This window comes from Poecilia formosa, unplaced genomic scaffold (genome assembly GCF_000485575.1).
Source record: "Poecilia formosa unplaced genomic scaffold, Poecilia_formosa-5.1.2 Scaffold428, whole genome shotgun sequence".
Lineage (NCBI taxonomy): Eukaryota > Metazoa > Chordata > Actinopteri > Cyprinodontiformes > Poeciliidae > Poecilia > Poecilia formosa.
This window is the reverse complement of record NW_006800367.1, coordinates 178,431-192,856: the sequence shown is the minus strand read 5'-3', so window position 1 is coordinate 192,856 and position 14,426 is coordinate 178,431. Positions and strand designations below refer to the sequence as shown.

Below are 14,426 nucleotides of genomic sequence, written 5' to 3'. Positions count from 1 at the left end.
GAAATAAAACATAAATTAAATATGACTTAAACATCTTGAACAGTGGAGGCCGGTGGTCAAGCAGTTTTTAATGCTGTGTGTAAGAATGACAAGAACATTTAAAATTTTAATATTGTTTTAATTCATTTAAATTAGAGGGTTTTTTTAAAAAAATTAACAGTAAACACCAGAAAGAGGAACAACCAATCCTCGGCCTCCAAAATCACCAGAAGGGGGCGACAAAATATGCAAATCTGAACAGTCTCGGTGCAAAAAGAATCTGGAAAAAAAAGGAAAGAGAAGATTTGAAATGTAATCTAATTTCACAGAATTTCAGTTCAATAAATTGAGTAATACTTCAAAAATTATTCACATTTTTGTAAAAGAATTTCTTAATGTGGGGACAGGAAGTGACGGTGGGTCTTTTTCGTCTCATTATTTCAGGAAAAAATTTCATCCTTGAAATAAATACGGTCCTGAAGTTGGTTTAAAATCTGCTCTAATTTTCTTCATTTAGCTGTTTGTTTTGTTTTTATGTTACTTGAGACACGTTACTTTAACATCTGCATTTCCCTACCTGTGCTCCTCAAAGGCTAACTTATTTTTATTTTTCCGTTTCTTTATTCAGAAAAGCGGACACGTGTTTTAGAAATCCTTCTTCAATGGTCTACTGCTGAAAATGATCATTTATAGCAATAAATCGTCTTTTTCAACTGTGACTCGAACAATTTGTTGCCTAGCAACGTGGCTGTCGTTTAACAGTTCAGCTGCGTCAGTCAGGTGGCGCAGACTATGATCCACTTCCAAACCCTGACCCGTTTCAGATGATCCGGTTTGAAGCCAGGTGAGTTAAATCATAATTTAGTTCAGCTTTTCTCATCTTCATCTTCAGATCCATTTTTGTTTGTTTATGGAAATGGTTCAAAACGGAGATGCTGGGCATGTCTGATTTATGCTAAAAACAAAAGAGCTGAATTTTTTAATTAAACACTGTATTGTGTAGATTAAATAATATTATTAATATAAACTCATTTAAATAATGTGAAGAAGGACTTCAACACCGGATTATCAAAATAAAAGCATCTTATTATTTATTGGAACACACTAAGAAAATCTGGGAGTAGGAGGGGGGCAACACAATTACTAAAATCCTTACCAGGAGTGTCCAAAGTGTGGCGCGGGGCCATTAATGGCCTGTGGACTGATTTTATGTTGCCTGACTCCAATTCAAAATCACACAAATTTTTACTTTTAACAGACAAATTTAAATTGGTGAAATTCTCCTTCTCCATCCACTGTAAGTCTGACAGAGTGAAGAACATGCACGAAAACCACGAAGGTGAAAGTCCCAGCCGGAGGCACTCAAAATCCTCCCTCTCTGTAGACAAGTTCCTGGCAAGCTGCAGCTTGTCTGCAGACAAGCACACAAGCTTCTTAAGACCTTCTTCTACTGCAAGCAGCAGCAAAAGCAGGTCTTCTTTCAGGGATGGTGGGAAGTGTCACAATGAGAACAAATCCAAACTTGTGGATGCTGCGCTCAGTGACATCCAGCAGATCAGAGAAACCCAAAAGAACCTCGAGAAATCCCTGCAAACCTTGAAAACCGAGTACCAGCGGGACCACAACCACATGCTGCATGTGATGGAGGAAGAAATGTCAAGGTCAGTTCTGCCCACTGCAAAGACAAAGAAAAGAACCAGACTTTTCCCTCAGAATTATGACTTTAATCTCAGAATTAAGAATTTTTAATTTTTCAAAATTCTGAAAAAAGTCAACATTTTAAGATCAATGCTAGAATTAGGGGAAAGGTCAAAATTCTGAAAAAAAGTCTGAATTAATTTTGACTTTTCTCCTCAGGATTATAACTTTAGTCTCAGAGTTCTGACCTTTCTGAGAATTAATTCAGATTTGAATCTCAGAATTAAGAGTTTTCTTCTCTGATTTCTAACTCTTTTTTTTTTCCCAGAATTTTGACTTTAACATCAGAACACTGACTACTGTTTTCTTAATTCTGACTCTTATGTCATAATTCAGAGTTCTGACTTTTTTGATGATGCGGTGTTTTGGGTTGGCAGACTGAACGTTTTGGAGCGGGAACTCGCTTACCTGACTGAGCTTCATCAGAGGGAAACGTCGAACTTGAAAGAGGAGATAAGCAGCATAAAGGATATCATTGATTTTCAGTATAACTGCAAAGCGGAGGAGTTTTCCGTAAGCAACCAGTAAAGGTTTTCATGCATCACTCTGAACCATGTTTCACTTCCTGCCTTAATACTCCAGGTTCTCTGAAAATTCCAACTTTTTCTTCTTAAAATGTACCTTTAATGTCTGATAGGAGACTTGTATGTTGTACACAGTATTTATGCCCAAAGACTCAAATCTTGCTGGGACATTAGTCCATTAATCCTGGAAATGTTCTTCAGGTATTAGAAGTCTGACTTCGTAACTGTCTTTATGTTGCTCTGAATGTTCAGGTCTGAGTACATCACTTCACCCAGACTGAAGGCTGATCTCTAGTTTCCAGCTGTAATAACTGAAGCTGTGTGGTGACGCTAGATGGTTCCTCTTTAGATCCAGAGATAACTTCAGTTTTGTTTCCGTTCAAATTAAACTCTTGATATTTCTAAAATGTTCAGTTTGAGATTTTGATGCTGCAGTAAAAGACGAATATGATTTGAAGCTTTTTCTACAATAATTTTTCATGGGGTCCCAATATGGCTGAAAAACTCATCACGATACGTTGGTCAACTTTAATAGTATTGATTATCTGATTATCTACTATCTAATATCTGAAATATGCCAAACTGGTGGTGTGATCTTTTCTGTTTTATCCACAGTTTTTGTTCCACAACATTGTTTCTTATGTTTAAGCAGTTTTGGGGCACAACATGAAACTGTTGCTGTGCAAGTTACTCAACAGGTTGTTGCTAGGCAACCAAAGAGCGAGTGAGTCGCTAGGCAACCAAAGAGTGAGTGAGTTAGTTGATTCCACTCACCTAGCAGAGCTAAAAGCCTTTCCAGATCCACACGGTTCTAGATCTGTGAAATTATTGAATATTTTATCAGACATAGGAGAGATTGATTGTGAGTCTATTGCGATATTATCAATTTAGTGTTCAGCACCAGATTCCAATTATGTCATTTCCACTTTATCTTATCTTTTCTCACCTGTAGGTGGCGCTGGACAAATGTCAGAGCCATCTCCTGAAGATGGAGCTGCAGCAGCAGCAAGAGATGGATCTTCTGAGACACGAAGACAGCACAGCACAGATTATCATCGCAAAGCTAATCAAAGGGCTGCTTGTTGTCATGTCGACCATCTTGGTGTTTGTGTGCACACTGAACCGAGTCGTCTTGATTTTCAAGTCATCCAAGCACATCCTCTCTGCTGTGCTCCTGGCTGTCTTCCTCTTCCTGTTCTTTAAGTACTGGAATACTGTTAGCTGACTGGAGTCCAAGAAGATGCAAAAAATAAAACTTTTTGAAAACCATCAGCATTTATCTTATCAGTATCATTCCAGCTTGTAGTTTAACTTGGAGTTCTTAGTTATTAACAAACACAAATTATTTTAATAATTATAAAAGTCCTGAGTTTTGTTCACTTTAATTGATCAGATATCCAAAATATGACCTTGTTTTCTCCAGTGCTGGCGTTCAGCATAAGCTTAAACCACCAGGGGGCGCTGTGGTCGGTCCAACATATTTTATCCCTACATTAGCTGCGCATTTTTTGTATAGATAGAAAAAAAGAGTAAATTCCCCCCCAAAAAACTCACATATTTTGAGTATGCTTCTCAGATTTTTTTTCTAGTAAAAAATGTTTGTTTTTTTCTCGAAAAAAATCCCAATATTCAGGTTAGGAGGCTTGGAAGTAATTTCTTTTTAAATAAGTTTATTTTTTCATTCACAGGAACATTTTAGTAAAGTTTCACCCCTTCAAACCCGTTCTCCAAACACCAGAACTGTTTCCAGAACAACTGGTCTCTTTTTGCTCATGGATCTCACAGATTATAAACAATCCAGGCCTCCTGTTTCCAGAGGTCCTGATCTAATCCGAGCAAATGTTTCCCAACGGGGAGTGAGACATCACTTCATCATTCCTTTATAGTGATGAAATGAATTTTCCCACATGCTGCTGTGTTGTGAGGAACATTCACAGGCTGCTAAACCAAACGGGGAGGAAATGTTCTGTCTGTGCTTTAGTTTTATTACTCAGACCAGAATGTTTTGGCTCAAACAGGCACAACAAGACGGCCTGCAGAACGGATGTTATTCTTACTTAAATGCTTTGATTAAAAACGTCAGATGTATATGTTGTACCTGCATCACTTTCACTAGCAGTTTTGGTCTAATGGATTACAGACTTTTCCCTTCCACATAAATACTGACTTTAGACTCTTTAATAAGCAATTGATTTCACTTTCAAAGTGATTTCTGCAACTTTTTAACATCAAGCATTGCAAAAATAATGGTAATGCTGAAGATGTTTACATTTAGGAAACCATAGCTGAGCTTTAAAGACCAAATAACATCTTTAAAATGTTTCTGATAACTAGAGATAGATAATCTGAACAAATACAAATTGCAGTTTTTAAATCATGAGTTCATTTATTAAAGGAAAATGTTTTCCAAACCATTCTGACCTTATACTGAAAACTAATTGTCTCCTAAGTCAATTAGTTTTTGTCTTTGCTGTCACTCTGGGGAAAATACAGCATAATTGTTTTAACTCGGGTACAATGGAGAGTTTCTGAGCGTGAACTGCCTGTTTAAAATATCTAAAAAGGATTATACAATGCCAGTAAAACACCTTTATTTAGATCTTAACTCATTCAGTTGGGGCCTCCTGGTGTGCTTCAGGTCACTATTATGCATAATAACCAAGTCCATGTAAGCTAAAAGTTATGAACTTGCATATAAACATTCTTCAGGATTTTCTGCCATTCAGGCAGCAAAGTACTGTTAATGTTTGAGCTCTTTGGATGCTGGAAAAAGTCAGAAAAGCAGACGAATGAAACCAGAACCAAATCAGACATTATCAGTTCATATTTATTTTTGAGAAGCCATAATGAAGCATCTTTTAAACTGTCTGACATAACTGAAACTCAGCTGATGTTTACAATAAGACTGATAATTGTCTTTACAAGAGTTAAACTATCTCAGATAAATGCAACACAAGAATGAGGAAAGAGACAAATGAGGAATGCAGTTTAAACCAGTTTACATACTGGTTAAATATAAAAAAACATCTAAGCATCTGAATGGAAAGTTGAGTGGAAGAAAAAAAATGTATGGGGATTAGGGATAACTGGTGAAAACTTGAATAAATCAAATAAAATAACTTTTTATTTATGTCATATAAAAAGTTATTTTGATTGTTAATAGTTTACTGAACTGAGGTATATAATATAGACCAAGAGCAGTTGTGGGACAACAAAAAGTAACAATAACTCGGCGTTTGACTGTAAAAGTACAGCTCGGTTTTTTGAGTGCAGATTTGTCTGTTCATCTGTTTTTGCACATTCACAGTTACTGACTTCACATTCCCATAGGAAGTGAGTGGAGCTGCTCTCAGCCAATCAGACTCGCAGAATACGCTCCGACAACAAACAAAAGATCGAGCCTAGCCGAGCTTATTATACTTTAGTCGATCCGCCTGGACTAACGCTTTTGTTACTTTGCTATCCACCCGGACCTGTTCGTCTGTGTCTCAGCCGCTCTCATCAGATCCTCTCCTGCAGATATTGTTCCCCGTAGTGTCTATGTTGTGGCTTTGTGTCAGCTAATGTCAACCTGAGCCATTTCAGCGATCAGTTCGGCTAAACACGTTAGCCAGGTTAGCTTCTAGGCTAACCAGCTCTGGCTGCCTCAATACGAACCAGCGAAGCCAGTTAGCTTAGCCTCATAGCTAGCTAGCTTTGCTAACCCCCCTTTAAACTCGACACTGACCGACTCCAGCAGTTCTGGCTTGTTACTGACAAGCCACTTCACTAAAAGCCGTGTGGTAGCCATGTCTGGACAGTCGACGGGCTGTGGGTTTCTGATGTCGGTCGTTGTCCACGGAGACTCGGCTCTGAACGAGCAGGAAAAAGAGCTAAACCAGCGACTTCGACGGCTCTATCCGGCCGTTAACGAAAACGAGACCCCGCTTCCACGCTCCTGGAGCCCGAAGGACAAGTTTAGCTACATCGGACTGTCTCAGAACAACCTCCGTGTTCACTATAAAGGTATGACAAAAAGACACGTTCAAAGTTTGTCACTTTATTAAGCTTATGCTAACATGCTAGCCTAACTTCACAGCTAGCTTAGCGAAGGCAGCTGCTGTTTGTGGCTAAAAACAAAGTAGGCTGGGTAGCCTGATCAACAACAAGGCGGAGAGGACATCTTGCAACCCGACCAGCTGGCGAGGTGCAGCCGCTGCCAAAATTCACCTCCCTGCTCGTTAGCTTCGCTGCTACCAGTTAACCAGCCTGCCAATCCCATTAATTGTCTCCATGAAGCTTCCTGTACTGACAGTCCGTCGACCTATCATGTTCTTTAATAAATAACCTACCAGAATAAACATTTTGATTGAATACAGACAGAGGTGATTACAGACTATATCTGCTTCAGACAGGTCAGAAAAAGCCCAACTGTAGCAGCTAATTTAGCATTACAGGTTGATTAGAAATGTGAGAAAATAGTGTGAAATGTCGAGGTTAGGTTCAGGCCTCCATGATGACATGTTAGATTAGTTCCTTGCTGCTGAGGGTTTTATATCAAGTGTCTTGTCTGACATCGTGGTTGGACTAGTTGCCTAGCAAAGCTGTCACAGTGAAGGTTTTGGGTGTAGGCCTAGAAGAAAAGGCTAGTGCTTAAAAAAAAAAAACTAGGTGCAACTGTGCTTCCTGGGTGTGTTCTGCTATTCTGGGTCTGACCGGGCCTCTGCACACACACATCCTTTTCCTTGTTGCAGCCAGAATATTTTCCTCCTTTCCACAACAAATTCACTTCAGTACTGCATAGCAAGCTTGCAAATGTTCAGCATCCTTTCACACAATAATACAAAGCTTGTATTTTTTTTTTATCTCCAGGGAGCAAAGCATATTTTTCCAGATTTAAATCTGTAATTATCTGCTGACTTTATATAAAATTCTTTTGCAAGTCATTAGTTCTAATTAAGACCTATTTGATTAGGATCTGCTTTATGAAGCTTTTTTGTTGATGATTTAATCTGTAATTACTTTCCTAATCCTTTTATCATATCTTAAGACTTCACTGTTAAATATCGATTAACAGTAAAATCTTTAGAAATGCTGGAAATCCTGGAAAAAAAACATTAAGTTTTCTAGTGTGAACTTATTTTCTAAACAGGAAATCAATTAATGAGAAAATAACAGCATTTCTGTGTTGTATTTGGTAATATAATACTGTAGAATCATCAAATTTACTACATCAATGCACTGTAAATAGAAATCACATACTTTCATGGTGAAATCAATAATTGGAGATTGGAGTAAATATTAAAAAACAGTTATTTTATTAACTTAATACAATTAAACCGTTTTACTACAACAAGAACAAACCCTGCTCTCACTCCTGGAAGACATGCGTTATTTTTACTGGAATATTAAAACTTTAATTATTTATTCATCTGGAATGCTTCTTTATTGTGGCTCCATCTCAGAAGCTTTGGATAGGAGAACAAATCTGAAAATTTGCATGTGGGTTTAGGTGTTTCATTGCAATCTGAACCTGCAGCAGAGCTGACATTTACTGCTCACAGAAAGCAGTAAATATGAACATTAAATCCTCTCATAATGTAATTTGGGTTTAGGTGATTTAATTGCAAAAAAAGCAAAACAAACATCCATCTGAACTGTAACCGTAGCATATTTTGTTGCTTCTGTTATTGCGATGGCTCTGTATTCTGTATGTTGGGAATATTTGTTGTCCACATATTGCAAAGGCTTCAAGCTGCTCCTGACTAACATTCAGCCGTGTAAACATGGCTGATATTTGACCCCTAATGATGCACTCATCCAGCTGCTTGAGCTAATGTTAGCTTTATAGACTGCCAGCATGAGCGGGTTCACAAATCAGTACATGAGGTTCAGACCATACATGATGACCTCATAACCTCAGCGACATCTTGCAGAGAAAGTTTATTATTTTAAATAACCAGAAAATGAAGAATTTAATCTGATTTTCTTCTTGTTTTATCATAGAAATCTCACATTTTTAGCAAAGACGGGAGAAAATGATTAGAGATAAAGGAACCAGCTTCAGTAAAAAATAATTTCAGCTTCATGTTTGTTTTTTGGTTATTGTGTAAAACATTTAGATTACTTCCTGCTCTGATTTAAAGGTTTATTAAACCATAGTGACAGGATTAAAGCTGGATCAGATATCTGTGATCTGGAACACCTCAGCGATCAATTTAAATCTTCATACAGTTCGTTTCCAGGCTTTCCTGTAGTTCAGGAGAAGCTTTTCATCTTTATTTATAGCAGGTTGACCTTGTAGACATTTATTTGTAATAATAAAACATTGTTTACTCCTTCCAAGGTCATGGGAAGACCCCTAAGGATGCTGCGTCTGTGCGGGCCACCCACCCTATCCCCGCCGCCTGCGGCGTCTACTACTTTGAGGTGAAGATCATCAGTAAAGGCCGAGATGGGTAAGAGACAGTTAAATATTGCAGAGGTGTAGCTTTGTTCTAGTTTAAACTGCCTGTAAAGTTAATTAACATAAAGGTTTTCTATCAACTTCCAGCTGGAAGAAATGATTTTACTGCAGTTTGTCACATCGATCATCTAAAACAGAAATGTAGTCATCATTACTCTACAGGTTGTGTGAAAATAAATTCATTAGATATAAAAAAATCCCATCTGTTTCACATGAAGCATCAGGATGTTTATTTTAGTCCTTCAGAGTTTTATCTTGTTGATGAGCTGAAGTGAGAATAGTATGATTTAATTTGCATGTTTAAAAGAGGAACGGCTCTTCCTGCCGAGTTCTCTTGTGATTAACTTCAGACTCTGGTAATATTCTCATTTTGGATAAAAACACAAATTATATTTTATGTTAGATTACAGGCAAGTAATCTCAAACTTCTTCCCAGATTATTCAGCAAACAACCAACAAAATGTCTGGATTAGATTTTGAGTTTGCAGAAATTAAACGACTAGTTTGTAAATCTGTGGTTACTGAACATCACAAAATTACTGAGTTTTAAATCCTCTTAAGAAACAACAAAAAGAATGGTGAGGAATTATTTAATCATGTTAAAAAGTTTAAAAACAACACTTTGAAAAATCAAAAAGCAATATATTGGTTGTCACTCCACTCCTGTTTATCTGACTTAACAGCAAAGCTCTGAATCTTTATAGTTTGGTTCTGAGTTATGTTTATTATTAGGCACAAAACATTAGTATGGTTATAACCCTAACTTTGTTTTACATTAACTTTTCTGAAGTGTCACAACTTTCTGAAGATGAGCCTAATATTAGGATCTAAGAAAAATGATGCATGACTGTTGTTACTTGTTGGTGGCAGAAATAGTCATGAAAACATTAGAATGTTGTTGCAGTTCACACATGAACTTCATGGTGGAGGAAGTGCAGAAAAGCTGCAAAGCTCTCGGGAGCAACGCAGGAAATAAAAACGAAGCTACGGTTCAGTTTTATGCTCCAACATGTCGGCTTTGTTTGCAACGTCTCAGTGTGGAAGAAAATATTTTTACATTAAATCATCTCAAACATTTGTTTTAAGTTTTAAATCAACATTTCAGTCATAGTTTGGCTGTAACAGCACAGTCTGTTAGAAATGCTGGTTTATTTTTATTATTAAAGTAAAAAGAAAAATATTTTTAATTACAATTTAGAATTTACTAGAAAAAAAAACTATATAAAAAGAATTTGAGTGAAGTATGTTCAGATTTTTACCATTAAGGCTTAGAAAAATTAATTTGCACAACTTCTAACTTATGAATGTTGTTCCAGTATTACTGAATATCAAATAATAAATTTAATCCATAGCGGTTAAACCCAAACCGTTTAGTCAAAATGAGTTTATTATTCATGTATGCATGAAAAAACTACATTTTAGTGATGCTAACTGAAAACTGATCTGCTGATGTTGGACTTAACAAGCACTGATCTCTGATCAGTCTGTCTGAAACTAAAAAATCCAACTTTTTTAAAAATACTTGACTGCACCAAACTTGATAGATAATGATGAGTGAAGACAGAACCGGGTGATTTTTGTGTCATGAGGGCATTTTAAAGTGAAATCAGGAGATTTTAGAAGCTGAAAGATAATATACTTAAGACAATTTTTATAATTTTCCCTCAGTAATTATGTTACTTTTGGTTGTTTTTCTTAATAATAATAAAACATTTTCACAGAGAATGTCTCTTACATAAACTTTCCATTACTTCTGCAACCAATACAATAAATTATTGATCACTTCCAACTAAAAGGTTTGGAAGAAAAAGAAACATTTTCCTCAAATCCACTGATGTCACAGTTCTTGGAGAGGAATCAGAACTGACTACATTTCTATCAGCAAATGGTAATTTTTTAAAGAACCAGCAGTTTATATTTAGGTTTTAAAATGAATAAAATCATAAACATTTGTAACAACAGGATGGATACATTTTCTACTCTTGGATTTTGATGTTTTGGGAAATAAAACATCAAAATTAGGGAAAAGCAATTAGTTTCCAACATAATGACTAGAAAAAATAGTTTTGTTAATTTTGTTGAAATTCAATACAGTTCAGCTGCAAAATGGAGCATTTATTGTTTCCATCTATATTAAAAATTGTTGGTGCTACATGTTTTTATGTAGAGTTCTGTCGAAGGTCCAACGAGCCACTTGTGGCTCCGGAGCCGCAGGTTGCACACCACTGGTCTCCATGTTCAGACATGGTGTTAAAAAATGAATACGATTTTTAGCTCATTAATTTGATTAACAAAAAAAAAAAAATAAAAAAAGAAGAAGAAAAAAAAAAAAAAAAAAAAAAACTGAGACCAACTGAAAAAATTACATAAAAAAAAAAACGTAAAGCATTCCTCTGTTTATTTTTTACTCTTTTTTTCTTAAGTGAAGTTAATTTAACCGTTGTGTTGATGAGGCCGGCTCTTTGAAATAAACTGGCTTGAGTTTCATCTTCCCTCTTTGTTTCTTTTTAAACCGTTTTGTCCTCCGTCTTGAACCAGAATGTTTGCTTGTGATAACGGCTCACCGCTGGGAGCTTCAGGTAAACGGAGGATGATTTGAAGTCAGTGCAGCAATAATCAAAGCAGCTGCAGCTGTAGGAGCGTTTTTATTCTTCTGTGTCCTCTATAAACATCATGTCTTACATGTCAGGACTGAGTTATTTGTGTTTCTTCTTCCAGCTACATGGGGATCGGCCTCTCAGCTCAGGGTGTAAATATGAACAGACTCCCTGGTAAGTTCACTGTGTGTGTAATTGTTGGTTTTATTCTGCTTGTGAGGATTCTGCTGAGCAGGAGAAACGTCTCTTTGAGAGGAAACTTCAATTATCTGATTACATCTGCATGTTCTCTGTTGGCACGGCTGGAGCGCAGTGTTTATAGGAGCTGCTGCAGACAGCAGGAAGACGAACGAGGGAAAGTCGTTCAGTCGAGGGTGTTCTCACTCAAACTACCCAGAAAATAAACAAACACACTAAAGCTGCGGATTAGACGTCAGCTTTTGAATCTGAGCTTTATTGCATGGCTGCTGCACAATAAATCATCAATATATCGTCATCACAATATTTATATCGCAAAGGACAGTTTGGAGAGCAGTAATTGTTGGCTTATGCAGTTTGCAAATTCTGAAATTGTATAATTTATGCTAATGCAACATTTCGCTAGTAGGACAGAGTGTCATGGCTGCAAAAGCTCACACTGGACTCAAATGCTAAAGGTCACATGGAGGAGGAAGCAAAGATTAGAGAGGAAAGCTATCACCTGATATATCATTGCAGTATTTTCTAATATGTGCAGCTCAGATGAGTTTTTTAAATATAAATTTTCGTTATTGGTGTTTAAAATTGTAAAAACTGATTGTATTGTCTGGAATAATTATTTTCTCTAGTGGAGCTCCAGCTCCAGTTTTCGAGCTGATTGCTGATTTATTTTAAAGGCCTGAACTTTCAATGCTGATTTTTTTTTTCTCTCTTGAAATGTTGCTGAATATAGCCAGAAAGTTGCTGAGTTGGTAAAAGTGGAGTGACTATTGTTGACATGCAGGCATGACCTGGTGGGCCGTTCCTTCAAACCTCTCAAAAAAGGACAGTGGGTGATTTTTAGATATTTGCCGGCTTCACATCCAAGTATCGGCCGTTCTCTGATTTGTAAAGATAAAGGGAATCTAATCTAATCTAATTTTCTCCACCGTTTGTCCCATGAGCTCACCATTCATATGATTAAATGCAGCTACTATGAAGTTTAGTGGTAAGAATCACACTTCGTTATGAAACTGGATTATCTCACATGTGAATGTTTTTTTAAGAGCAGTATTTGTTTTCAGGGAGCTAATTTTACAGATTTAAATGAACAAAATAGATCCTAAATTCATCCTGGGTATCATTTCTGGGTGCCGTAACCCGGTTCTGATCCAATTCTAAGACAGACACCCACTTCTTGTTTCTGTAAGAGAGTTCTCCTCCGGTGAGCGGATCCATAAGACACGGCACCACTTCATCAACGTCATCCAGCGAGGTTATCAGAGCGAGCAGGAGCCCAGACAGCCTTTCATTAGTTTAAAACTGGACCCACCCAGAGATAACAGGGGGCCAGAGATGGATGGAGGCTAATGAAGGAGTGGTAACTGAAGAACGGCTGCAGCGGAGCCGCATGCAGGCCGGGCTGGGTTACATTCTGCAGCGGAGCTGGAATGTCCAGCCTAAACGGCCCGAGGCCAGCGGGGCTGAAAGTGGCGTCCTCTTCAGAGGACAATGGGCTCGGTTCAAGTTTAGCTCCAGTTCAGGGAAACTGGGACATGTTCGTCACTCATTAAAAACCAACAGGAAACACACCTGTTAAAGGAACGGCACAAATGACGACCATATGAGGTCAACTACTCGGGCTTTAGGTCAACTAAAGCCAGTTACATTCTGGGTAAATGCAACTAAGACAAACACACTGGCTTCTGGGTAAAATAAGGTTGGATTGTTTAGAAAACCTTCGTTTTCATAGGAAAACCTGAATGTGAATAGGATGGTATGTTTTATGATTAAAACATACCAGGTAAAAATAGCAAAGGTTTATTTATTTTCTTTTTTTTCTTAGTTGAATCACCCAGAAGAGTCCTTAAGCAAGATTTAGGGTTCTTCATTCCCACCAACCCAGTTTAGTTCACTTTAATGCGACTCCAGTCCGTTTGCCTAGAAAGTCCGGTTCCTCTGTTGAGGTGTGAATGCTAATCAAATTCTTGTCTGCCTGCAAACCTCGGTCTGTGTTCGGTTTAAGTAAACTCCGGTTCGGTTTGAATGGGTATGTGAACGCCGAGCGAACTGGAGACTGCTCTAAGAGCTGGAAACAGACTGCATCGCAGGGCATTATGGGTAAATACAACTAAAACAAAACCTAAAATCTGACGTCACTTCATGTTTGCTTACATGTAATGAAGAAGGAAGTTGCACTCAGTGTCGTCTTCAGAGGTTTTTGTCGTTTCCTTTAGTGATTCTTGGTGCAGCGCCCCCACAGGCGAGGAGGGGAACAGGTTTTTCGGTTGGTTTGACTCAGTGCATTGAGAAAGAGAAACGCAGCAGCTGAAAATGTAACAAATGTTGTTTAAAGCCTTTAAATCCCTCCACGTTTCTGATGCTGTCCTTTTGTCCCGTTACCAACTACAGCCTCTAATAACTAAAGACAGCGGAGCGTGCTGAAGCATGAATTGTGGCGTTTTTCTTGCCTAGTCAACATATTTGGACTCCTTGGCTAGAGCCTCTCTGTCTCCCTGCAGAGGTTCTGGCTGCTGTTCATTGATAATTATGCAGATTGATTCAGGTGCAACCTCAGCAGTTTTCTTTTAGACATATTCTTTGATCCTCATTTTGATGCCATCAAGATTTTTATATATTTAAAAAAAATACTTCCTGTGTTTATTACTTTTCGGTTTTCACCCGTTGATGAAGTCTGTTGTCTGCATCATCTCTGCGTCTCGCCTTCCCACCGCTCACCTTTGTTTTGCCTTCTTCCTTCAGGTTGGGACAAGCACTCTTATGGTTACCACGGCGACGACGGCCACTCCTTCTGCTCATCCGGCACCGGGCAACCCTACGGGCCCACGTTTACAACGGGCGACGTGATTGGCTGCTGCGTTAACCTCATCAACAACACCTGCTTCTACACAAAGAACGGCCACAGCCTAGGTGAGTCCCGCTCTGTCCCCGCTCTGTCCCCTCTCTGTCCCCTCTCTGTCCCCTCTCTGTCCCCTCTCTGTCCCC

The 14,426-nt window shown here is 38.0% G+C and overlaps 2 protein-coding genes across 2 annotated transcripts in view; both read left to right on the top strand.

Annotated features, from left to right (window-relative positions):
• Nucleotides 1-712: 712 nt before the first annotated feature.
• On the top strand, nucleotides 713-3,472 carry LOC103155429 (transmembrane and coiled-coil domains protein 1-like). The gene is made up of 4 exons (XM_007577110.2): nucleotides 713-823; nucleotides 1,282-1,640; nucleotides 2,055-2,190; nucleotides 3,154-3,472. The coding sequence occupies exons 2-4, from the start codon at nucleotides 1,300-1,302 to the stop codon at nucleotides 3,424-3,426; spliced, it is 750 nt and encodes a 249-aa protein (XP_007577172.1). The 5' UTR covers nucleotides 713-823; nucleotides 1,282-1,299; the 3' UTR covers nucleotides 3,427-3,472.
• A 2,075-nt stretch (nucleotides 3,473-5,547) lies between these two features.
• ranbp9 (RAN binding protein 9) overlaps nucleotides 5,548-14,426 on the top strand; it is a 23,496-nt gene continuing 14,617 nt past the window's right edge. The window contains exons 1-4 of the mRNA XM_007577111.2: nucleotides 5,548-6,206; nucleotides 8,527-8,638; nucleotides 11,365-11,417; nucleotides 14,184-14,351. Coding sequence (XP_007577173.1) covers nucleotides 5,990-6,206; nucleotides 8,527-8,638; nucleotides 11,365-11,417; nucleotides 14,184-14,351 — 550 coding nt within the window. The 5' untranslated portion in view covers nucleotides 5,548-5,989. The remainder of the gene's footprint in view (nucleotides 6,207-8,526; nucleotides 8,639-11,364; nucleotides 11,418-14,183; nucleotides 14,352-14,426) is intronic.

Coding starts and splice junctions, on each gene's coding strand:
- LOC103155429 (XM_007577110.2), top strand. CDS start 1,300: ATGCACGAAAACCACGAAGGTGAAAGTCCCAGCCGGAGGCACTCAAAA. Junction 1,641..2,054: donor ATGGAGGAAGAAATGTCAAG/GTCAGTTCTGCC, acceptor TTGGGTTGGCAG/ACTGAACGTTTTGGAGCGGG. Junction 2,191..3,153: donor GCAAAGCGGAGGAGTTTTCC/GTAAGCAACCAG, acceptor TCTCACCTGTAG/GTGGCGCTGGACAAATGTCA.